The 26515-nt window shown below is 46.9% G+C and overlaps 1 protein-coding gene across 1 annotated transcript in view; it reads left to right on the forward strand.

Moving 5' to 3' along the window:
* The first annotated feature begins 321 nt into the window (after positions 1-321).
* Positions 322-26515, forward strand: part of LOC147703148 (septin-4-like) — a 90544-nt gene continuing 64350 nt past the window's right edge. Inside the window, exon 1 of the mRNA XM_086931682.1 lies at positions 322-441. Within this exon, the coding sequence (XP_086787808.1) occupies positions 439-441 (3 nt within the window). The 5' untranslated portion in view covers positions 322-438. The remainder of the gene's footprint in view (positions 442-26515) is intronic.

Raw genomic sequence — 26515 nt, forward strand, 5'->3', positions numbered from 1 at the left:
AAGCTCCATTATCGTTGTCAACCATCAGTAGATTATATGTTGATTTAAATGAGGCTTATGTACATAAAAGCTATCAAGTTATTATTAAAGCATTATTGCACACACAACTCGGCACACTCAAAGCGTAAAAAAGTGTCAGAGTGAAAGAGAGCTGCTGAGGGACAGGCCATGTAGGTCAGCACAGGCAGGTGGCTGCCAAGCTGCCCTTGCTTCTCGTGCTGGGATTGGTCCTCTCCTTGAGCGCACATAGATGCCCCAGTGGTCCCCCGCCCTACACACCGCGCACCTCTCACATCCCCTCGGCGGACCAATGGGAGCGGCCGTGAGCGCTCTCGGTCTGAGTTCCTGGTTTCCTGTCCCATCGTTTCAGAGGAAGCTGAGAGCACTCAGAGGCGGAGGAGAGGCAGCCGCGCCGAGGAACACTCTCTTCTAAGAGACATGGTGAGTGTTTCAGGCTGTCACTCCTGGGCCAGGCCGCCCCCTCGCTGCTGTGAGACATCCCCACACTCTCAGGGCTTCCCAGCATCTCTGCTCACTGCTGCGAGGCTTTCGCGTGAGACATCCTTGGTATGCGATGACTGTGAGAGAAATGTATGTGTTGCAATGCGAGGCACTCCAGCACCTGTGGCGTAACGTAAAATTATGGGGGCCCCACATGCTGACTGTGAAGAGGGGCCCCTGACGCTCCCGTATCTCACAGATATTCTTTGACCTTGCACAGAATGGGGCCCTCTCATGCGTTTAAGGGCCCCTGAGGGCTTGGGGGCCGTCTTGCGTCACACAGGCCCGTGTAACGGCTGTGTCCAGCTCTCTGAGGGGCGTCAGACCTATTCCTGCTTCCATTACTTGGACACAAGCACCCCCCCCCTCCCACTGTGGGACATCCCGCCATTCTATCTGCCGCGACGCTACTGACTGAAATCACTGCTCCAGGTGCTTCTGTGTTCTCGCTGTGGTCCGTTATCCCTGCGCTGTCTCCGGTATCAGACTTTGTTTCTGCGCTTTCATTAGTTTGGGTCATCCCTTTACTTTCACACCTGTCAGACACCATGGGCTGTCTCTGATGAGACACATGTCTGTAGGGAATATATGACGTTACAACGCAAACAATTACAACGTATGCTTATACAGCACAGTTTTACATCGCAACTACCATTACATAGCATGATTTTACAACGTATGCCATTGCAATGCATTTTTAAAAACTACCATTACAACGCATTCCATTACAACCAATACCATTATAAGGCATGATACTTTTAGGGCAACAGTAGGGTATGTGTTGGATAGTGTAGGGGTAAAAAAGTAGGGGTAAAAATGACTATTCCCACTACAGTGAGTGCAACAGTGGGGAAAGTGTTGGATAGTGTAGGGGTAAAAATTACTATTCCATCTACCCTAAAACCCATACCCACCCTAAAACGAAAAAATCTCCATTACTTACCTTATAATGCGTTGTAATGGTATACATTATAATGGTATGCGTTGTAATGGCATGCGTTGTAGTGATATGCGTTGTAATGGCATGTAATGTAAAGGCCATTGCGTTGTAACAGTTGCATTCTAAAAGCAGTGCGATGTAATGACTGCGTTGTAATGGATGTTTCCCGTCTGTAGGCCACCTATGCGCTATTGCTCCTGTCAGACAACATGCTCCCTCAGTGCTATCAGACATCCTTGCACTCTCACTGCCGTCAGCCTCCTCGCTCTCTCAATGCTGTCAGTCCTCTGTGTTCTCATTCCTGCTAAGCATGTCTGATGCTCCAGCAGCAGTCGTCTGGTTTATTAGTGTCAGCCCTGTCCCTTGCTGCTGCATGTCACTCTTTGTAGTCCTGGGAGTGTCTCGCGGCCCCATACAGTTCTTAGACGAAAAGGGTATGGTGACCGCATAAGAAAATACCAAAGACAGTAGAATGAACATGGCAGATGGAGACAGACGGATAGGCGAGAGAGAGTGTAAGGTCAGTAGTCGGGGCCTAGGGGTCTCAAAAGCAAATGGGCTTTAACAAGTATTGCTAGTTTCCCCAGGCCCAAAGAAGCCAGCTACTACTGCAACCTCTCTGACTTTTTAGGTCTTGCATTAGCTAAGACCTTCTGATTTCACTAAAATTATTATACATAAAATACTCGTATGGGCTCTGAGTGCGCTTTCTTCATCCATTGGACTCTTGTTGTGTCATTCATATTTGTCTTCAGCCCACTGCAGCATACAGTATGGGGCAGCGGGTAAACCCACTTCAGCCATTGGTTAAGTTAACTGCGAATGGTGGTATTTTGCTCATTCACAAGGAGCACAGCATCATACAAAGTAGTTTCCTTCTGAAACATAGACCAATATAGCAGGACTCAAGCCCTAAAAAACAGAAGTGGGGGAACACTCAAAATTGGGCAGAATGGCTGTGACATCACTGTGTGTGACATCACAGGAAGTGACATCACCTCGTGTCACATCATAGGAAGTGACATCACAGCACATGACATTGCGTGTGGCTTCACAGGAAGTGGCATCACAACCCATGAATTCACAGGAAGTGACATCAGATCTTAAGATCTCACATATGCTTAGCAGGTCAATCATGAGTAGATTTGAGCGCATTACAATATTTTCCAATTGAGATTTTGCACTGGGGTTGTGCCAAAATATTGACACAAACATGACGCAAAATTTAGATCTTAACGTATACATTTTTTTTTTAGCCCTGCCTCAAAGAAATTGGCATCACGGAGAAATGTGGCAGTAAATTTGTCCTGCCTAATTGGTTGCAATGTCTGTATTTTAAAATATCTTATTGGGTTAAGGCACCTGCTGCAGAGATCTTTGTGTGCCAGCTAAATCTCAGGGAATAATAACGGTAAGATAATTCTTGAGGTTAACGTATTTGCTGGAGACATCTATGTTTTGTCTAGTCCTAGTTTTGAATCAAAGTAGAATAGAGGGTTAATCTGTTTCCTGCAAAGCACATTATGTAACACACGGATGACCGATTTGTATTTTATGTAAATGGGTAAGTGGGTTACTGCTTTTAAGAAATAGATCCTTTTGTTAGTTTCAAATCATAAATTGTAATGCTTATAATATAGCACAGTGAGCTATGAAGGACATGTGGCTCCTACACTGTGTAACCCTTACTGTCTTATGTAAGGGGCGTGGCTTGGGCGCCGATGGCGATGGTCGCCTGAGAGCTCGGCTCCGGGACTGAGCCCGGGATTATCCTGTAAATCGGAGGCCGTGGGGCACCCTAACCCCCGCAAACTGTTGATCGGCCCGACGGGGACCTGCCGGGGCACTTGGCGCAGTCCGAACGTGTGGTGACCCGACGGAAAATCGAAGTTTGTGGAACCGCGGAGTGCGACCCAACATGGCGCCCGGACTTCATTGTTCCCCTTGGCCGGGACCATTAGACTGGAGGAGCATCCCTAGCAGCGGCGCACCCTCCACCCTTCCGCCTCCCTGTGATATGAGGGTCTGGATATCGGTCTGATTGGACTCTGGCAACGGGGATCGCACCTAGGTGGTAGGATGCCCTAGCTATAGCGGATCCCGGCACGCGGACGCCTAGAGGCCCTGACCGTAGCGCCCGCTCCCTACACCGCACTTGGCTGCATCTCCCTGACCGACCCACTCCCATGGGAGGCACGACCCCTTGGCGCCACAGAGTATCCGGTGGAGTTGGTGACCCTCATTCCGGGATCTCATCAGCCAAACGGGCCTGCCCGACCTGGCGCCGATTGTCTCCGCCTCCTCCTCGGTGCCCTCAGACGACGTGGTGGTGGCGCGAGCCGAAGCTGAGAAGGTCCAACAGGCCCTGGAGACGGGGATCACCGGCGCTCGACCCGAAGACCAGCAACCGGGAGAGACATAGCCGACGCCCGCACTCGGTGGCGCCTGTCCCTGGATCCACACTGTGTGCCTCCGGCGACATGGGGAAACCAAGGGGAGCCAAGGGGACTACCCCAGCCGCCTCAGAATCGGAGACCCCGGACAAAGAGGAACGTGGAGACCCGGAGAGTTCTGGTGGCGCACCAATGCAGCAGCAATTTGACCGCGTCTTGGAGGCGATTGCGACCACACGCTCGGCCCTCCAGCAGGACATTGCCCAGGTGGCGACGAGCCTAGGCCTCCTTAGAGCGGATCACGGCAAGCTTTCGGATAGGGTCAAGGAAGTGGAGAGCTCGGTGAAAACCTTGGAGCCGGCGCAGCGAACCTTGGCCGCGACTATGAAGGATGCCCTGTCCCGGATTACTGCCCTGGAGCAGCGAGCGGAAGATGCGGAAGGCCGTAACAGGCGAAACAACATTCGTGTGGTGGGCCTGCCGGAGAAGATTGAGGATGGCGACATGGTGGCATACTTGGAAGCCTGGCTCCGAGACACGGTGGCCCCGGAGGGTCTATCCTCCTTCTACACCTTGGAGCGAGCTCATAGAGTCCCGGCGAGGCCACCACAACAGGGACGTGCCCCGCGACCGGTGGTGGCACGGTTATTGCACTTTCGGGACAGAGACCTCATCCTCAATGCTGCCAGACATAATGGCCCATTCAAAGCGGCGAACAGCCAGGTGAACATCTTCCCGGATTACACCTATGAAACCCAATGCAGGCGGTTTTCATTCTTGGCGGTCAAGCGCGAGCTCCGGAGCGAGGGCATCCAATACTCGCTCCTATTTCCTGCAAGGCTCCGCATAATTGTCGATGACAAGACTCAATTCTTTGATACCCCGGAGGATGTCTGTAACTGGCTTGAACTCTATAGAGCCGGGAAGGATGGCTTTAGCTCCTCATCTCAGCTGGCGGCGGAGCCGGAGCAGAGACGGCGGTCCAAGAGGATTCGGAGTCGCCGTGGCCGATCAGGCGGACCCTCAACTGCGGAGACATCGACGGAGCGGAAGGGAGTGCTGGAGGTGTTATCTGCGCTGTCTGGCTCACGAGACGGTGCCATCGAAGAGGAAGCGGACCCTGGTGACGAGGGGGTACCGACGGACTCCGAGGAATCGGTGACTGATAGCGTCCACACACCGGTGATCACACCGAAATCGGTGGAGGACCTTCTGGATGGACAGGGTTAACGGGGTGAGCTACATCCATTTGGGTGGGGGCCCGAAACGGGGGTGGCGGGTGCCGACGATTGATGCTGACTCCCGGGGAAGGGGGGGTGGGGTGCCTTGCTTTTGCCCCGAGGGTTTCTAGTACTGTTTTGGGCTTGCTTTAGTCCTGGTAGCCGGGGCATCGAGGGCCCACTGCCAACGCCCGGCCCGCACCTGGCCCTTAAGGCCTTCCTACGGTGGCGACCGCAGGATTAGTCGGGGACAGGGGGTTTTTGGAGGGTATGGTTTGGATGGGAACTAGATGGTGCTATTTGGGTCCTGTTCTGGGGAGGGTGGATGGGGGTTTGGATCGAACTGGGGTTGTTAAGTTTTGGTTGGGGAAAATGGCCGCCATCAGTGCTAGGTTGATTGATGCTCTTTCTTTGTTGGGACCCCCATGGGGAGACTTTGCACGAACGATATGGGACAATGGCTGATGTTGCTAATGTGAAATGCATTACTTGGAACGTGCGGGGGCTCCACACCATGTCTAGGCGTCACAAAGTCCACGCTTATTTAGTGCGTAGAGGGGTACAAATGGCGCTGCTGCAGGAGACCCATCTGAACAAGGCGAAAGGGGCGGCGCTACAGCGTAGGTGGAGGGGGCAGGTCTTTTGCACTTCGTACTCCGCGTATGCCAGGGGGGCGCTGATTTGGATTAGAGCTGGGGTTCCCTTCCAGGTCACGAAAACAGTGGTAGATCCAGAGGGGCGTTATGTGGCCATTTCGGGCACTTTGGGAGGGAGGGACCTAAACGTTTGCTGTGTGTACGCTCCCAATATAGACCAGATTGCCTTCCTTTTCAGGTTATCGGGCTCGTTGGCCCACTTCTTCTCCGGGCCCCTCCTGCTCGGTGGAGATTTCAATTCAGTAGTAGATGTGGAAACTGACCGCTCGCATCCGCCCCTCCCTGACTCTCCGGTTCGCCGTGTGGCTAAAGGTCGTAGGGACTGGCAGACACACTGGGGTCTAACGGATATTTGGAGGGCGCAACACCCCGCAACTAGGGACTATTCCTACTTCTCGGGCCTACATGAGTTACACGTTAGACTGGACGGATTTCTTGGCTCGGCTGAACTGGTTTCAGCGGCGGTCCGGTCTGAATATTTGGCCAGGACCATCTCAGATCATAACCCCCTCCTGCTGGACCTTCGTTGGTTTCCTGGGGTGCCGGCGGTGCCCACCTGGAAGTTACGTCCCGAGATCCTTGAGGACAGCGTTTTCAAAGCGGACCTAGGAGATAAGATCTCGGAGTACTTCGCGTCCAACGGGGGCACCGCGAGCTCGAGAGCGCTAGAATGGGACGCTTTTAAGGTGGTGGTGAGGGGATACTGTATTTCCAAGAAGGTCGGCATGAGGCGAATTATCCTTGCCGACTTAGATACAGCTGATCGGAAACTCCGCGAGTTGGAACTCCGCCGCCCCGGGCGCCCTGAACTTCAGGAACGCACGGCGGAGGCGAAGGAGGCGGTAGCAGCGGAGGTCGAACGGCTGCGCTGTTTCGACTGCAAGGCCTACACGGTTAGGTCCCTCGCAGAGGGGGATAGGTCGAGCGCGTTGCTGGCATGGCTAGCCAACCCTACGCGCCAGTCCTCATTGACGACGTCCATGCGCATGGCAGATGGGACCATGGTGCACACTCAGCCTGAGATTCTGAGCTGCTACCTGCACTACTACGAACGTCTGTACCGCAGTCGCTCTGTCAGAGACCCTGACCTGCTTGATAATTATCTACGGCCCCTAGAGCTCCAAACAGTGGAGCAGGATGTGGCGAAGGCCCTGGGGTCCGACATAGAACTGGGAGAGATCCGTAGCGCCATTAAAAAGATGGCGAGGAATAAGACCCCGGGCCTAGACGGCTTTCCTGTGGAATTTTATGCAGCCTATGCTGATCTCCTAGCCCCAAGGTTATTAATAGTATATAGAGAGGCGAAGAGGCTTGGTCGGCTCCCAGGCTCGATGTGCGAGGCCTTAGTGGTTCCCCTCCTCAAGCCGGGAAGGGACTCGTCCGATCCGGGGTCTTACCGTCCCTTATCAATGTTGACGGTTGACTATAAAATACTGAGCAGCATCTTGGCTTCGAGGCTGCTGGGTCACATGAGCTCTCTGGTACATGAAGACCAGGCTGGATTCATCCCCAGGCGAAACACGACCATGAACATCCGCAGGTTGTTCCGCTTGCTGGGAGAACCGCTCGTGGATGCCCCATGCCCGGTAGTCCTATCGGTAGACTTAGAGAAGGCTTTTGACAGCCTGGAATGGGACTACCTGAGCACTGTGTTACGGAGGTTCGGCCTTGGCGAGGGTTTCATCAGATGGACCACGGTCCTGTATGCCTCTGCATCGGCCAGGGTTCGGGCGGGCCCGCTGATTTCCTCACAATACCCGGTGGAGAGAGGCACGAGACAGGGTTGTTTGTTATCCCCGCTTCTCTTTGCGCTGGCGGTGGAGCCACTCGCGCTGCACCTCCGATCGGGAGCCCATTATAATGGCTTGTGGACACCTTCGGGCCCGCACTACATTTCGCTGTATGCCGACGACCTGTTGCTCTTCCTTGAGGACCCGATTGCGGCCCTGCATGGAGCTGCGACGGCGCTCACGACGTTTGGGGAGGTCTCGGGCCTCCGGGTGAATTGGGCTAAGACCTGTCTTTTCCCGGTCCGCAAAGGCACCCCTAGCCCTGCTCTCAGTAGAGAGATTAGATGGGAACCTGACTGCTTTAAGTACCTGGGGGTGTACGTCTACCATGAACCGTCTGACCTCCTGGATGGGAACATTGCCCGCGGTACCCGAGCACTACGGGGCAGTATGGACTTCTGGGCTACACTGCCGCTCTCGGTGGCAGGGCGGATCGCTCTGCTCAAAATGGTGGCGCTTCCCCGGTTGCTGTATTATTTCCGGGCGCTACCGATCTGGGTCCCACCGGCCACGTTTAGACTATTACGATCAATGATAGTCGGATTCCTCTGGGGCTCGGGCCGCCGAAGGGTGGCCCTCAGGACCCTGATGAGGCCGAAAGCCGAGGGTGGGCTTGCGGTGCCGGACTTTGAAAAGTACTACTTAGCGGCGCAGCTCCAGACCCTCACCCAGGAGATCGCCCGAGAATTCCGGGGCCCAGAAGACAGGAGAGGTACGGGTATGGCCAGGCATGTTCTCTCCTTCATAGCGCTGCGACAACGTTTGGCCTTACAGGACTTGTCGCTAGAGGAGAAGACCATTCGCCTATGTTGGAACCGAGCTCACGCCCGGGGCCACCTGAGAATACCGTATGCGCCCGAAATACCTTTGGGGATGCTGACGGCCTTGCCCCATGGCGGTGAATGGTCACGGTTGGCAAACTGGGAGGACGCAGGCTTACAATTGGTAGGTGACCTCTACGAGGACGGGGCGCTCTTACCCTTTCGGGAGCTCATTGATCGCTTCGAGGTTCCTCGCGGCGACTTTCTATTGCACTCGGCCCTGGTCCGAGCGATCCAGGCGCACTGGAAATGCGGGCAAGAGGAACCCCCTATATCTCCGGTGTGCCAATACGTCATGATGTCCGCGGGTACGGTGAAGGCGGTCACTTGCCTCTACGGTAGACTGATCAATGAGGGGCTGGCCCCCCTCACTACTCTGAGAACCCGTTGGGAGGAGGACATAGGCAAGGAGATCCCGGAGACGACCTGGTCCCAACTGGTGCGGCGAGCCTGGAAGGGCACACGCCACGCCCGCTTTCAATTGGTCCACTACTACGTACTCCATAGGGCATATCTGACCCCGGCGAAAATCCAACGATATTTTGCTACGGGCTTGGCGCACTGCCCCAGATGCCCGGCGCCGGAGGCAGACCTTCTCCACATGTTGTGGTCCTGCCCGGGATTGTCCTCCTACTGGATGGAAGTGGGGAAGACCCTGGAGGAGGTGACAGGGAGATCCTTATCGGTTGATGCGGCAGTGGGACTCCTACACTGGTTTCCACATACCCCCAAAAACAAAATTTCCAGCAAATTCATCGATTTGGGGCTTCTCCTTGCTAAACGAGAGGTGACCAGGAACTGGAAGGCACGGGCTGGTCCGACAGGGAGCCGGTGGCACAGCGAACTCTTGAAGTGGGCAGCGGGGGAAAGCACACTGAGATACCAGCTAGCTAGGAGGCAGCATAACGAGAAGGCACAGGAGGCAGCGCTAGAATGGGAGACATTAGTACAGGCCCTCAGGGATTACTGCGCCCCCAGCGACTCCGAAAGTGAGGAAGCAGCTCGCCCCGAGTCCCGATAGACGATTGCACTTTATAGCTCTGTTACTTTCCTCATGGGTCCTCTCACAGATCCTAATGCGGTTGTTACCGTGCACTGATGGCGGGGTTGGGTAGGGGTTAATTTGGTTCATAGTGTTTTGAGGGTGGGGTTTTCTTTCTGGGTTTTGTAGGCTTGTTTGGAAAAGCAGATGACGGACAGTGGATCATCCGGACCAGCTTCGCCTTCCTGCTGAGCCCCCATTGAATTTCGCCGCCCGACCGTAGGGTTGTGGGCTGAATGGCTGTGTAAGGGTACATACTGCTGGGGGACGGAGGGTTGCATTTCATTGATTTTGTTTGATCTATAATGCTGGTCGAATATGTAACGATTTACTGATTCCTGCAATAAAAATATATTTAACACACACTTACTGTCTTATGTAACTCATTCTTTATATTGATGTACACACGATTTATTGTCAATGTATAATCTTTACGGGTGATGTGAAGCGCTCTGACACTCTACACTGGGATGAGTAATGGCACTACCATCCCAATGCAGGGTGTCAGAGCGCTTTACATCACACATACACAAATTATTTAAATACCACAGTTTTTCTATTTCTTTTATAGTGCTTTAGCACTACTGTACTGCTATGGTGCGATTAAAGAAATAAAATAAAAAAGTGGTATTTAAATTGTTATTTGTGTAAATACTCCGGTGAACAAAACATTTGACATTCTTACAGTGCATGTATATCTCTTATATATGGGACTGAACAAAGGCAAAATCATTTCTCTGTTAAGTACCTGTGAAGTGATAAGATGTGAGCCTTTGTTTCTCCTCCATTGCTTATAGGTGTGAGGTTCCCGATAGCACCCAGCCCAGATACTCCAACTAAGAGTCCTGATAGCCCCTGAATGTCGGCTTTTGTTATGGGCAAAGCTGAAACCTGATACGCCCACTCCCCGCCTGCTCGTTGATGCTCGAAACAATAGTAGACAATATGTAGGTGCTGCTGAATGTGTCCAGTGTCAGAAAATCAGGAGGAGTTCAGCACATTTCTGTGGGGCCCAACCTCTTGGCAGGGTAGACGGATTCTATCCTCTGAAAATAGTGGGTAGATGTCTTGAACCCGCATCTACTCTCGACTCAAGCCCTGCAATACAGGACTGTGTACATTCTCAGGCCAAAAAGTATTTTTGCTTATAGTCTAGGCAATGTTTTCTTTTTTTGGTATTGTCCAAGGATCCAGTAGATACTCCAGCTATAAACCATGATAAAACGAGAATTGGCAAAGACAAAAAGCTGGAAATCAAAGCCAGACCTATTGACTTTGCCAATGCCTGTTAGGCTCTGGCTCTAACAATGTAGCAAGATTAAAAACTCAAGGCTTACTTACTATTAAAGTGGGGGTGGGGTAGATAACAGCAAGATAACACACAATACATCTGTCCAATCACTTCCATTTCTTTTTTAAAAACATGTGACTTTTATTCTTATTAAGTTAAATGATGTATTAAAAAGGTTGTGTAATGAATACAGCTTCTAAGACAGACCCCATGGATATTGTGGCATTATAAAAAATGTTGGCATAAACATGGACATTTTGCATCACAAATTTGCATTTATTGTGGCATTTTAACTGCAAATACAGTGATAAATATGTAACTGTTTTTCATCTTTTTTCGCTTTTTTGTATAGCTCAGTGAGCTAGTATCTACGAAAAAAGCATTCACTGCACCCTTCTCCCCACAAGCCAACACTAAAGACCCATATATGTGGCATCCTGCCTCTCCTCCCACATGCCCACAAAAAACGATGCCAAATTTTAGGAATAAAGGCGCTAGTACAAAAGACTGTTGCCCTTTGTTTTCCTATAGAGAACTTAACAATTATGCAAATCCACCGGAAGAGGGCCATCTGTTTTGCTGCTGTTTACAATCCATTTGGTGCTTGGGTAGCCAGAGTCACCCTATGTGTACTACCTAATACAGTTTCCACTGCCTCTTCAACCTGGACTATGTTGTGACTGGAGCTGGTGGCATTGGCGTCTTAGTCAAGGGGCAAAGCCCTTTGTTTCTATACCTGTGGGTGGAGGATGCCCACTGGCAAGCCCTTGTTAAATATCCATCAAGTCCCTATTAACTGGCTAACTTGCCTTCATCTAGTGTTGGCATATGTGGAAATTGTGTATCGGTGTGTATGTCTTTTTACATAAGAAAGAGTTCATTGTAGTTCCAGTCGACCCAGTGCACAAGATGTTGACACTTTTGGGTAGGCTGGCTTTTCCCAACCTAAGAATTTTCCTTCCCAGGCCAACCTCCCCAAAACCTGTTCTTCCTGAAGAATTGTGGTAGGTCACTAGCCCATTGTGTTGCTGTAAGTAGTATGTCCAAATATTTTTAGTAAATATATTGTCAGACAAAAATATTGTGCTGTGAGGAAATGGTGTGTATTATATGCTGTGGTTGTGCGGCCTCACCATGTAATACACTTATCAACCCTTTTAGGTCCAGTAGGTTTGGTATGTAAAACCCTCAACCTTGAGCAGCTGTGGAACTGAGCAGCAAGGCTTACACAGAAGAAAAAATGTTAAGCATTTAAACAGCACCAAAACAATTGAAGAAGAAATTGACACAATACTAGAGAAATCCGACACCAATTTATAAAAAATAGTCTTTTTTAATGAGAATTTAGACACTAGAATGAAACACATCTATCAGATGGTTCTGGATATATTGATTTTGCAGTAATAATGAATTACAGCAATTTCACTTACAGGCGAACAAGCCTTTACAAAGCCAATAGATTGGACACTTAGAAAAGTTTTCAAAGGAAACATAGGTAAGTATCAATGTTGTTGGTTAGAAGTACTTGGGGCGACCAACTCCAGCAAGGAGCTTGTCAAGGGGACTAGCAAGGTCCTCAAGAACAGTTACCTTCTCAGAAGAAGGTCTTCAGTGGTTCCAGGGATATTTTCTGCATTGCAATGGATTGCTATGGAGTGGTCCTGAGGCAAGGGATGAAGGATGCTAAAAATGCTCTAAGGATGTTGTGGATGCGACGTGGTTGATGGGGGTCTTCCTTTAGGGATTCCTCAGTCCAGGAAGATGGTGAGGGGTCCTGGTATCAGGATCAATTTCCCATGAAACCCTCTCCGGTCTGGCCGAAGTCCAATCGCCACTCGATTGCCAGTAACTCAGTTTTGCGTTCACAGGCCAATATTTCTTTAGTCAATAACTTCCCTTCTGAGGGTTCCAGCACCTCTCTGAAAGCACTTCTGGGCTCACCGAACTATGGTGCAACTCTGTGCATCAGCTCCTGGTCCTCGGTGCTGTACGGTGGCAGTGATTGTGGTTTGAAGACCCTGGGCTACCAACTTGCCCCAGCAGGCTTCTTCACCTGTTGTGTCCCTGTGCTGCGAACAGGAGGCCAGCCAGCTAGCCCTTGGAGTTCTCTTGGCTGGACTCTGGAGACAGCTTTTCCTTGAGCAGACATAGCAGGCACAGTTCCTCTCTTGGCTAGCCACCAGGTGTCGCAGGTGCAGTCTTCATCATTAAAGCCTCTCTTTGCTGGTTCCTCAGTGCAGGAGGACAGTTTTCCTTCGGCCCTTCTTCCAAATTGATAGAGATATGAGATCTAGGTGCTAGGGGTGCCCTCTTTATGCTTGGAAAGTGCATCAGGACACGATGCAGCTGGTAGCCCATGGGCTACCATGTTCCCTCCCCCTGGTCACCACTTCCTGTTGAGTGGGGCATCTGGCTATCCTAGGATGCATTACCCTGCCCAATCCTAATATGGGAAGACCCCTCTCTTGGTGTTCAAACCTGATTAGCTCACCCCCGGGTTGTGGCTACCTCAGGACTACACGCCTTTGGGGAAACCGGTTTGGCAGCTGGTTTCCCCTCTCTGCTTCACATGCCAGACTGGCTACCTCAACAATAAGACAACCCTCTCTCCTGGTGTTACACATGTGCCCTTCAAAGGAGCCTTCACCTTTGAAGCCTGCCTTTTTGGGCCTACACTCTGGTGGCTTCCTGCAGGAGGGAGGTGACACCTCCCTGACCTGCAATCCCTCATTGTTCTCCTTCCTGAGAATCGCTGGCATGTCTCTCCAGGAGGGGAGAAAGCTGTCTCATGGAGCAGGCTGAGCCTGGAAGGCACAGAATTTTAAAGGAAACAATGTTGCAGCTTTGCTATAGCAGCACACTGCAATGAGTTACATTCATTTCAACGTGAAATACAAGTCGGGATTAAACTAACAAGTTATTTGATACCTTGGAGTGTGTTAGACCTGGCACCTTGGCGTGGGTCTCCCTTCCATTTTGTACTGTTGCCTCATTTGTTTTTGCTGTTTATAGATGCTTGGGGCACTGTGCCACTGCTATCCAGTGCCACAGTGCAAGTGCTCCCTATGGTAAATTGATGTGTGGATTAGTGATTCCATGATTGGTTGGTTTGGTTTACTTGTCAGACCCTAGTCCAATGCACTGAGTGTGCCCAGGGCTTTTAAACCAAATGCTGCTGGTGTGTTTGCAGCACTGGTTTGCCACCCACAGAAGCAGCCTGTAAAAGTGTGTCTCAGGTCTGCCATTGCAGAGCCTATGTGCAGTACGGTACTGCCATGTTGACTGGGCGAGTGCACCCACTTGCCAGTCCCCATACCTTCCCTTTTCTGCAGATTAGTTACCCCTATGGTAGGCACAAGGGCAGGGTACATCGTAGGTAAAAGGTAGGACATGCCCTGGTGTGTGTGGCATGCCCTAATAGTGAATTACAGCCATTTTCGTTTTCCCTATTGCAAGGCTACCTGTTCCCCATAGGCCAGAATGGGCAGTTTGATTATAACATCTTATAATCCTAACTGACTCAGGGAACTTGGTAGAAATTCGAGTTTAGTATGCCTGATCTCAGAATGGTAAAATGCATCTTTTAGTGAAGTTGGTTTTAACATTCTGTGTTTGAAAATACCACTTTTAGAAAGTAGGTATTTTCTTGCCTAACTATCCAAGCCTGCCTCTGCTAGGTTGTGTATTCCTTGTCTGGAGTTTAAGTGATGGGGGGTGGGGGATTCCAGGAGACAGCACAGGGCTGAATAGAGAGATCTGCATGTAGATGGGTGGGAGGAGTTGCACCTGGGACCTGAATAGGGCTGTGCCTTCCCTCCACAATGCTGGCCCACCTCCTGTGATGCGTCTGATGTACCTGTCCTACACTGTGAAAGGAAAGAAGGAGTCTTGTAAAAAAAATGCTCCAGGACTGACCAGAACTCTTTTGGACTAGGCAAAGCCCTCTCTGCCTTAAGAGAACAAAGGGAAAATTAGTATAAAAGAGGGTCCCCAAACCACAGAACTTTATTTCAATTTTGGGAAACAAGAAGAAACCTTTGCTGAGGAGAGGAACCAGAGAGACTGAGGAGAGACTATCCCTAAGCATGAGGGATTGGCCTGCAGTGGTTGCCTGACTGTCAAAGAGAGGAGAAAGGACGTTGTGCTATTTTCATTCAACTTGTGAAGTATCTCCAAGGGCTTGAGATATAGCTTGCATTTTTCTGAAGTATCAGAGACAACAGACTTCACCAATCAGCTCCCCAAGAGTTCTTTGGGAGTGCCTGCAGTTGTGTTGGGCTTTCTGAGGGACTGCATGTTGCAAGGAGCTGGAAGGGCGACGCACGAAGAAGAAGCGTGTTGCCGAACTGCCGCTGTTGCTTCACAACGCGAAAGCGCCTCGCATCGCCGGAGAAGAGGATCGACACCGCACCAGACACCGCCGCATCATCGGAGAAGCGTATCGCAGCTGCTGTCATCGCATCGCTAGGAAAGCTTGTTGCCGCTGTAGATGTTGCATCATTGCCGAAGCGCCTCGCAACGCCGGAGAAGAGGATCGACATGGCATCAGAAGCCGCCGCATCACCGGGAAGTGTGTCGCAGGGCCTTTCGCGGCTCAGAAGAATCGTTGAGTCGCCGTACAGCTGTCGGGCATGCACGCATCGTGTCGCATCAAAGAGAAGACGCCATTTTGTTCATTGCACCAGATCTTCATGGCATCACGGCGGTGCGAGCCGCTTCGCCAGGGAAGTGCAGTAAGACACCGACGCATCACCTCCCCACACCGAGAAGATCCGACGCATCCCCTACGCATCAGTAGGGACCTGATGCATCACTGTTCTTGCGTGTAATGAACCGATGCATCACCTTCCCTTCAACACTTTCGTTGTATAGCGTTACGCCTCCAAAGGTACATTGAACTCAAAGTGTCGCATTTTATATCTTAAGAGAACTAAGCTAATTCTACCATTTTAAAGAACAGTATTGCAGATTACTGTCGTTTGTGGTCTTGTGTTAAGTCTATATAAAAATACTTATTTTGATACTACAACTTGTGTGGTGTCCATCTGTAGTGTTGTCACTTGGTTACTGTATGTGTTCACAATAGCTTTACACACTGCCTCTGAGATAAGCCTGTCTGCTCATGCCAAGCTACCAAGGGGGTGAGCAGGGGTTATTTTAGGAGTGTACCCCCTTACCCTGACTAGACGCAAGGGTCACTATTTGGTCAAAGGTACCTACTTCTTCCAACTAGAGACCCCCAAATCTAACAGAGTGCTTGCTTTGATCATCAGGGGTTAGCACAGCTGAGGAGTCAGCGTGTAACCCTGTACTCACCATTTGGGCAAACAAGCTTTCCCACAGTAAAAGAACAGTTTTGCATGCTTTACTGTCAGGATGTGCAAAGTGCATGTCCTGCCTGCGTCATATGCTCCATCCTGCCTTTAGGACTCTTTAGGTCAGCTAGAGGGGTGACTTACACATGTCCAAGGGAAGTGGGGGTAAATTAAGGCAAGCAGTGCACAACTGCTCTACGAGTCTGTAGTGGCAGACTGGGGGACTTGTTAAAATTGGGGACCTCCAGAGTGGCACAATCAGTGATGTTTGCCATGGGGCACCCTTCTAAATTACTTGCCCTAGGTATCAGGGTATCATACCAGGGACTTATAGGTAACTTAGCCATTTGCAATTGGGTACAGCCAATTCCACATACACACTTTAGAGTCCGAGCACTGGCATTGAGGACTGGTTAAACACACAAGATGATGGACGGAATGTTGCACAATGGTAAAACATTCACCCCCAGTCACAGATCTGGATTTAATCCTTCGTTATTTTGCTCACCAAGCCACCCCAGTTCAGACATGGCCATATGCAAATCAGTCTTGACCCTGTGCCTCATGGGAACAGTCCAGACCGAACTGACTGCCAAAACCATGTCTTCCCTGGACCAGAATCAAGCATCCCAGGACCGGTTTCTGGCTATCAGCCATCTTCAGCCAGGATAGCTTGACTCCAGTGGCGTAGTGAGCACGGGACCCACGTCTGGGCATACCCTTCCCACAGAGGGTGAACAGCAAAACACACAAGATGATGGACGGAATGTTGCACAATGGCAAAACATTCACCCATAGTCACAGATCTGGGTTTAATCCATCGTTATTTTGCTCACCAAGCCAAGTGAAGGATGTTCCAGTGGACTAAGGTCACTCAGTGGCCCAGCTAGCCTGGAGAAGATAAGAAAGAACTTTAATATAAGCCTGCTCCGTTCATGCATCTTGCAGTTATAGTGGGCTATAGGGAGTGTGGAGGGATAAACGATGAGCCACAGACACATGGGTTGTTACAATTCATATACACAATGGGGCACAGGAAAAAAACTGTGACTTGGTTCTGCAAATTACTAACAAAGGTGACCAAAACTAATCTAAATGACCAAAAAGCAAAATGGGAAATTGACTTGGCCAGGGACCTTGATGACAGAGAATGGGGACGCATATTACGATATACACTCAAAGTATCAAGAAATTCTTGCTTTAAATATAAATAATTTAATTTCCTACTTCATACTTACCTCCCCAAAAACGATATAGGATAAGTGAAACAAGTCCCTTGACATGCTCTAGATACTTTCCGATACTGAGTTTATTATATGGTATGCACCTGCCCCGAACGTAAACAATATTCAGAGGGCTTAATGGAACAGCTTAAGCCCTAAACAGGGAGAGTGAACCTGGGCACACCCAGTCGCTGCCTACTGTGACCCACGGCTAAAAAAACAGGAACTAGATGTATAAACCTGGCACTTCTGTTTTGCGAAAGATTGTTGAAAATGGCCTGGAAATCTTCCACAGCACTCCCTCTGAACCACTGGAGGTGATGGGTATAAAAATTAACCAAAGTTGAAAGCTAGACACTGCGAAGTAAAGAAGTTCCAACCTTACAGGAAAAAACATTACACATCAGTAGGATGAAGTACTATTGGTATTCCAATCACAGCAGGATAGCTTATCAGTACAAGCTGATGTCGACTAAGATATGTCTGCTTCTAAGTGCACAATATGAGGTGTGGGACAATCAAAGCAACACTCTCGATTACCCTCCATAATGCAGACAGTCTAACCCAAAGGAATGAATAATGAAGGTAAAAGGTTGAAGCTTCGGTCCCTCGATTGCATACACTGTGGACCCCGCAAATGGTGTATGAACCATGCTCCTATTGAAGTGCTCCGCTACAGCGACTATGCACAATGTATTAGAGACAGTAAATTTGAACGGATAAAGCGTACATGGTAATCACCACATATGCTAAAGAAGACGTACACAACGCAAATGCACAATTACCTAATAGTTCTGTAAGTTGATAAGTGCAACAGTTAAATGGCTGTGATCCCAAACCTCATTCCTCCCAGAGAAAGGTGGCACTCGTTTTCTCAATAAAAAATAAATAAACAAAGACAAAGGTGCGATGGTAACGGTAAATGCAGAAGACCACCTTTGCACCGGTTTGCATCACTTTTGTGGTGGAAACCAGGCACAAAGTGTTGATGTTTGAATTTACTTTCCAGCACAAAGCATGCTTTACAATGGAAAGTAGTCAAAAGTAACATAAAGTAGCCCTTTGCACTGTTTAGTGCCATTTTGGGGCAATGGGGCACACAATGGGTGATACAGTGTTCCAGCGGCCTACCAGCAACAGATCCTCCAATACCAAATACTCACCTGAGCCCATAAACACACACAATTTGAATAAACCACTGGAGTCAAAGTTTATTATTTTTCATACCTCAAGATTGATTATTCCTTATTCCTAACTAACCTTTCACTAATCAAAAAGTTCCTTCCTCTGGTCGATGGACCATTAGTTGAACTAGTTGATGGTGAAAATTATAACTTAATTCTAACCTTTACCCTTAAAGTAAATAACCAAAGACTAAGGAAAGATTTAAGTCTTTAGCAAAATTATTTGCATGTGAACCACTTCAAAATACACCACATTCACCAATACTCATGGGAGAGAAGATTCAATTAATCATATCACCAGCACATACTTCAAACTTGCAATGACATGATCAAAAAGGAGAGAACAGAAAGAAAAGAGCACCTGCACATTCACAAAATGAATATTTACCTAGGATGGTATGAAGACCAACCCCTGGCCAAAGAGCTGGTAGGGGTCCCCTGGGATGGATCAGGAGACAAAGACTTCAGGACAGGATAGATGACCTCTCTAACACTGACAATCACATTGCACCCTTCTCTGACACTCTCTTCCTCCTCGAGATTCTTCCAAGATCTTCTTTCTAAGTCTAATAATTTAGGATATTAAGCTCTGTATTCGATTCTTCATCAGCATCTCTCGCTACTCCGACAACACCCTCTGCTCGCAGCATCTCAGCATCTACGTTTCTGACTTCTCTCAGACAGCATCCCGGTCTCTGCTAATTAACTAGCTAAAGCTACCTCAATTATACCTTTTCGTTCATCATGTACCACCCATTAATGTTTCAATATCGTAAAATACTAACTCTGATTGGTCAGGCCAGGGGGGAAGATCATTACACCATGCTTACATATCATTCTTTTCAGTAAGCCCGTTGATAATAAACCCATCTCCTCAATTTGTATTCATTTTTATTTTCCCACCCGCATGCACATTACATCTGATACAAATGTTTAACTTTAATATGTGGTTTTATTCATCCGGGTCTTGTACTGCCAGTTTCCCAGGCTTCAGGCAGGCTGTCACCTTGCACTCTTCTTGAACCACGTCATCCTTCCAGGCTGACTTACACTTGCCATGCGCCAGAATCATGTGACACGGCTCACTCCAGACATACCCAAGAGGCCCAAATGTGCACTAGTAATAAAGTCAGAAAGACAGATATACTTTCAAGAATAAATGGTTTCACTGTATCACTCTTCTCTACTCTAATCCCTTTTGCTTTTTAATACTTTCCCTGCATTGGCATTAGTAAATTCACTCAATTTTGTTTCAAGCAAGCAGATGCAAAGCACATGAGTCTTCAAGACTCCATAGTATCTTCTGTCCATGCGCAAGAATTTCCCTCCAAGCGACAGCACGTCATACTGCGTAGATGCAATTGTCAAATGCGCAATAAAGATTTCCCGTTTGCAGCCATTTTAGAAAGCCATTCGAGTTATTCATATTAGCAAACACATACGCAAGCTTCTCTAACCCTCGTTTTTATGTGATGCGTATTAGTTTTACACACCACGTTATTAATAACATGTTCGGGAGTTAAACGAGAGGATTGTTTCCAAGCAAGTCTCTTTTCTACGAGTCCTTGCTCCTTCACATGAATATTCCCATGCAACCACCCATGAATTTGGATGCAAATCCCTATCTATCCACATCGACAGACAGGGATCAGCATCATAAATATATGCCACCTCGCGGCAGACGTAGCGTTAGAGAAAAGTTTTCATTTTCTCAAAACTTTTCTAAATTTGGCATGATTATGCTGTGCTGCACAGCAGACTTACAAAGTTATAAAAGCGTTAAAATATGCCAAAGCATAGTATTTTGTACTGGAGAAAGTCCCATTCCAATACAAATCTATGCTTGGAATCACACACACACCCGCATTCTGATACAGGGCATGGAGAGAGAAAAAATGCTATATCATATTAGATATGGTCCTGTTCTGCTGTCTCCCTTTCACGCGATGCAGGACAGCAATTTTTCTAGCTGCACTATGCTGTGGGAATTCTTTGTAAATTTGACCTAGAGAGTATAGAAATTACACAGCACATATGAGAAAGCTGTAGAAACGAATATGGCTAAACCATTTTAATAACATGCTAAACAATCATAATGATGTGCTAAACATTTTTCGTTGAATTAAAACTTAAAATATGTAACAAGGCACTGTTATACAGCAACTTGCCAATAAAGTGGAGTTTGAAAAATATATGTACTTCTTTGCAACCTTTTATGTTTGTTATATATATAGGATAGAGCGTTCACATTAAAATGTTTACATACAGGAAGGTACAAGTAATTGGCAAAAAATACCAGCCACTGCAGTTGCCAACCTATTCATTTAAATAACAAGTGGGATTTCGCCACTTCTTTTGTAATCTCTTTTAACAGGAACCATAAGGTCGGACAACATAGAGAATGCGCTGTCAGTTTTATGGCACACGTCCCTGGCCTTTGCCACTGTGTCAACAGAATGCAAGGTTTCTGTGCTTTGGAAAATCGCAGGAGTTCAGCTTCACAGCTTATTTTGTGGTTCTTTTGCAAAATGCAAAATCGAGAACAGGTGGGTGGTCTGTTAAATGATACTTAAACAAAGCAGCACAACGGCTCCCTGACCCCTTTAGGTGCATAACACAGAGGCCTGTAGTGACTGACGACCTGTCACTAGGGTTGGCAGGCGGGACATTATACACCAGGCCTCATGCTTTTCCAGGCCATGTGTTACTACTGCAACTATTTGTAGATTTGTTAAGCAGTCCAGCACGGTTTATTAAAGCTGCTGCAGCTGCCATGTTTCTTCCTTCCCCAGGCATATACATCTCAAGTATGTACCTTAATTTTATCTAATATTTAGAGGAAGTACCCATAGGGGCCCCACTAGAGGTTTTTGACCCTGGCCCCTCAAATAGTATCTGAGACTCCTGGTCATGTGGGATGACTGGCGTGTGGGAGAGTTTGCCAAATTACAGCTGTGAGATAAATGCCTTCTTTATTTGCGCCTCGGAGTGGCGAGATTACCTACCGTTTTACAATCCACATACTCTGTCATGATTGACCCCAAAGTGGTACTGCTGACTGCCACCCCCTATCCAGGCCATGACAAGACTAATGTGGCCTGGATATGAAGTGGTCGTCTGCAGTACCATTTCGGGCGAATCAGATTCTAAAAACAAGGGGGCAGATTTACATGCCGCTTGCGACATCTGTACGACACCGTTGCGTCACTTATGTGATGCAGCGGCGTCATAAACAATGCACCGCAATGCAACATAGTTACAACGTGACACATCTAGGGAGGTGCGTCACTTTGTAAAGCCCTGCACTAGATTATACCTGCGTCAGGTATAATGTATACAGGGTGGGCGTTCCGTCGCAAGGAAGCCTCGTAAAAGTGACGCATTGGAATCTACAAGATTTCAAGGAGTCACTTTTACGAACCCGCTGCGTCAAAACCTTATGAGGCATCAGGAGTGGCGCAGCACAGCAATTATAGTCCACCCCTGAGCAGTACTGGAGTTGCGCCGCGTTTGCGACACGACTCCAGCACTGCGTCACTTTTACGCCGACAGATGCGTCACACATCTGTCTATCCTTGTGCCATGGTGCGCCGTATTGGCGCAAGTTTTTTTTTACGTGTTGCATTTTAACTGGTGCATCCCTGCTAATATGCAAGGATGCACCAGTTCTTGTAAATGATGAAATGAGGAGCAGGACGGCCCTTGATCGCACCACGTACTGTTTCAACTAAACAAGCAGCTGAGAAAGTGGATGGCGAGACATGCAGATAAAGAGCCGGGAGTTTCAACGAAGTACATCGACAGACATCTGATAAAAATACATCTGAGAACGAGACAATAGACCACACGGCTGCCAGGCTGTCTCTTCTCATAAGCAACACCGACAGGAAATGTACAAAGAATGAGAGAAGAGGAAACGTAAGCGAGAAATTGACATCAATTTGGAACGGAAAAGAAAGACCACAGAGAAAATAACTAGCAACAGACAGCAAAAAAACACAAAAATTAAGGCGCAGGTAAAAAGGTACAAATGGAGAGACAGAGGGCACAGAAAGAACTTCACAAAGAAATGGGAGAGAGCAGAGAATGTACTTGGAAAATCTAAGAAAGGAGAAAGAAGGGCAGCAGAAGAACAATGAGAGAAACAGCGTAGGAAGGACAGAGACACCGCAGAGAAAGCCATCAGAAAGGAAGACAGCGTATTAAAGGCACATACCACAATTTACAAAGCAGACCGGCTCAAAGAAAGGGAATAATGGCACAGGAAGTATGCAGAACCAGGGGTCATAAAAGCAGCAGAGAAATTGTAGTTAGACAAAAAAATCAGCGCTCAGATAGCATTATAAAAGTATTTGAACTGTGATGCTGCTTGCAATGGGGAAAGGGGTCAGTGAACGTCGGGGCAGGGTCAAAGGTATGGCCCAAAAAAATTATATATATATATATATATCGTCATGTGATCAAGGTCCGTCGCGGGCTGAAACGCGTCTGGTCGATTTGGTGTCCGGGCTTGAATAAATCATTTCTGCACCAGTTAAGGGTTTGTCTCGTCTTTTGCCCAGCAGCTTTCAAGACGTTGTATGATGATGATATATATATATATATATATATATATATATATATATATATATATGTATATATAAAGTGTGGGATAACGAATTGACCACTACTTTATATCGAAAACCATAAGCTGGTAATACATTGTTACACGCCTCCAGCGCACATCCGCCCCATTTAATTAGGAGCATTCCATACGGTGAAATGCTCCGCATTAGACGGATCTGTAGCAGGGAGGGTGATTGTAATGACACTCAAAAGGAATGTAAGGACAGGTTCTTGAGTAGAGGATATAGCTCAGATGTTATCGAGTCAGCGATTACTAAATCTAAATAGTTGTGTAGACAGGATCTGTTGAAATATAAGGACAAACAGAGCAGCAGAGTAGGACTGGGCTTTTCCCGTCAGGAAAAACAGATTAGGGAGATAGTCAGGAAGAATTGGCCGATCATCAAGAGGGATCCAGTGATAGGGGGGCTTTTGCCCAATAATCCATCAGTCGCATTTAGGAAAACTAATAGTATGGATGCATCACTGGTCAGAAGCAGTATTGATACGAGGACAAAGAGCTCTTGGCTAATGGCTAGAAAAGGGTTCTACAAATTCTCTGTCTGTAAGGCATGCCAATATGGTATAAATACTACCAGTTATATAACAGCATTTGATCCTGAAGTCAGCAAAATCAACCAACAACTCACGTGCAAATCTGATTTTGCGGTTTATGTGCTTACCTGTAGCTGAAATTTAAAGTACATAGGAAGCACTAAATTGCCAGCACATAAGAGGATTTTGTAGCACATTCGCGCTATTTCCAACAACGATGAGAGTTATCCAGTTGCACGGCATTTCAAGCTCAGCCACAATAGCGATCCAAAACATCTGAAATACTTTGTAATTGATGCTATACCACCAAAGAGAAGAGGGGGTGACAGGGAGTCCAAGTTGAGGAGGCTAGAAACAACATATATCTTGCGATTTGGCTCCAAGCATCCTAATGGGTTAAATACCAGTGAGGACCTGTATACCTTTCTATAAAAGATGTAGGTTAACTGAACTAGGCTGGAATATGCAATGTGTATCTATATGTATTTTTTTCTGTAAATAAACATCCATTGATTCTGGAATGAACTGCTTGCGGGTAATGCTATCAATGAAATTTTGAACATTCACAATGTCCACCTGGTATGAAGTTTTAAATTTGTAGAATAGATTTTAGGACGATAATATTTATTTATATATTTATTATATGAAGGATTGATTTTAGGAATCATTAAGTAGAAAGTATGAAATTATATACTTCTAGTTATTAATAGTGATTTTTTTATGGATCAGCCTAAGAAATGAAATGTATATATTATGTCCTGTAGCTAAATTTGCACTTTAAAAATTCATAACAGCTCTGCACATAGGAAAGTCACCTTACTGAGAACCGTAAAAACTTTGATCATGTTTTTAAAAGTTTATTATTCATTCACTTTGATATATATTACACTAATTAGGTTTAGCACTTGAATAAGGCTCACCATATATAATTCTTTAACATAGTAGGATACTTAAGGTTTTTTAAGCATTTATGCTGCTATTTTGATATGAAATGACATTTCATGCAAAGTTTCCCTGTTATATAACTTTGGGGAATCATGATGGTATTTGGGCTCGTGTATAATTTATTTATATATGATGGATTGAACCCAGAAAGAAATGTACTTACTTGTAGTATTTCCTCTATGTTCATGTGATTCCTGCACTGCACTTGCTCTTTAAAGGCGATGTAAAAAGCCAAAGAGTTGTCATGTGATCAAAGGAGGGATCTCCCGAAACACGTAATGGCGGCATTGGCAAAATAAAATAATGCACTAAAAGACTGGGTCCACGCTTGTCTGTTCGAGCACAGGAAGAAGTGAAGGCGGGTTGGAGTGATATATATATATATATATATGCACGTGAAGGCGGGATCTTTCTATCCACGCTTTATTGCCCTACCTGGCACTGGCACACCGAGGCAGAATGTTGGGGACCCGAGGAGGATCTTGACATTATTTACAGGTGCTGCCATGAAGTACATTATCCCCCCTTTGTGCAGGTATTCCAGTGCGCATTGTGCCAGGACTCCGCCAGGGTACTTACCTGACTGTTGCATGATGGAAGCTGTAGTTTTTCAGCGATCTGACTACAGCTGCAGGCAATTTTGGTTGGGGTCAGCTGACTTCCCCATCGGGGGAGGACCGCAGAAGTACAAAAGGAGGGGTTTGGCGGCATCCTGTTTTTGCTACAGCCTCTGAAGAAGGCTTTACTGCCGAAATGCATTACGCCTTTGCAATTTGTCTTATTAAAGATTTCCCCATAAGTTCCCCGTTGTGGCCCCTGATCTCTTCAACTGGAGTGGTCTGTTGGTGATATATATATATATATATATATATATATATATATATATATATATATATATATATATATATATATATATATATATATATATATATATATATATATATATATATATATATATATATATATATATATCAAGGCTACCGTGTTGTAGCCGAAAAACGTGTCATGCTGGTGCCTGTGGAACAATAAACTTACCTGAAAGGATTTTGGAGCGTTGCTGTGGTCTGTTCCTACGTTGTGTGACCGGCATCCAGAGCCGGCAGGTGGGAGTTTTGAACGGATATATATTTTTATATATATACATATATATATATATATATATATATATATATATATATATATATATATATATATATATATATATATATATATATATATATATATATATATATATATATATATATATATACACACTGTACTTTTTTTGGTCTTTCACCAAACGGTAGCTACCTGTACAAAAATATAGTACATTATGAAACCTCTATTAGCACTGCAGAGGTCTGTGTGTAACCAGAGAGCCACAAAATAAAAATATTGGTTGGTGCAGTGGGGAATAGTGACTTGTGTATTTTTGAGTGCTATGAGGTGACACTCTGTGACAGAAAGCACTGTGAATATGTAAGTCATTATTTCAAACTTCCACTACACACAGTAAAAGATAAGTTGATACAAAATGGACAAAAAGGTTTATGATAAAATAGTGCCTTCAAAATATAGATTTTAATAATACCCAGACTGGACGTAATGCAATTTTCTTTTATATAACTGTCCCTCAAACCCCTTGTAGAGTGCTACCTGTCCGGCCTCTCCAATATGTTGTTGCTATCTACACATCCCGAGGGTCGGGTGCGGCCCGAGGGTATACATAAATGGCAGAGTTACCGCTCTGGATCACTCCTAAGAACATAGTAATAGTACTAGTGTCCCATTTTGTTATACCGTCATTAGTAGTAAGGCCTGTTGTCACTATGTGTCCCCCCTCAGCCCCCAGCTTACACACCTGTCAGGGGTAGTAAGCGCTATATAAATACAATTACAATTAAAAGCATGCACTTCACAGCTCAGTTGGTAACTCTTTGCACTACACTCAAAAAGAATATATCTTTGTCATCACAAAGCTTCCAGTGATTCAGTCAATTAAAGCCAGTACCGCTCCTAAGCTTCCTTTATATTTGAAGATTACCCATAACATTT

Source organism: Lissotriton vulgaris, chromosome 7, assembly GCF_964263255.1.
Source record: "Lissotriton vulgaris chromosome 7, aLisVul1.2, whole genome shotgun sequence".
NCBI classification, from domain to species: domain Eukaryota; kingdom Metazoa; phylum Chordata; class Amphibia; order Caudata; family Salamandridae; genus Lissotriton; species Lissotriton vulgaris.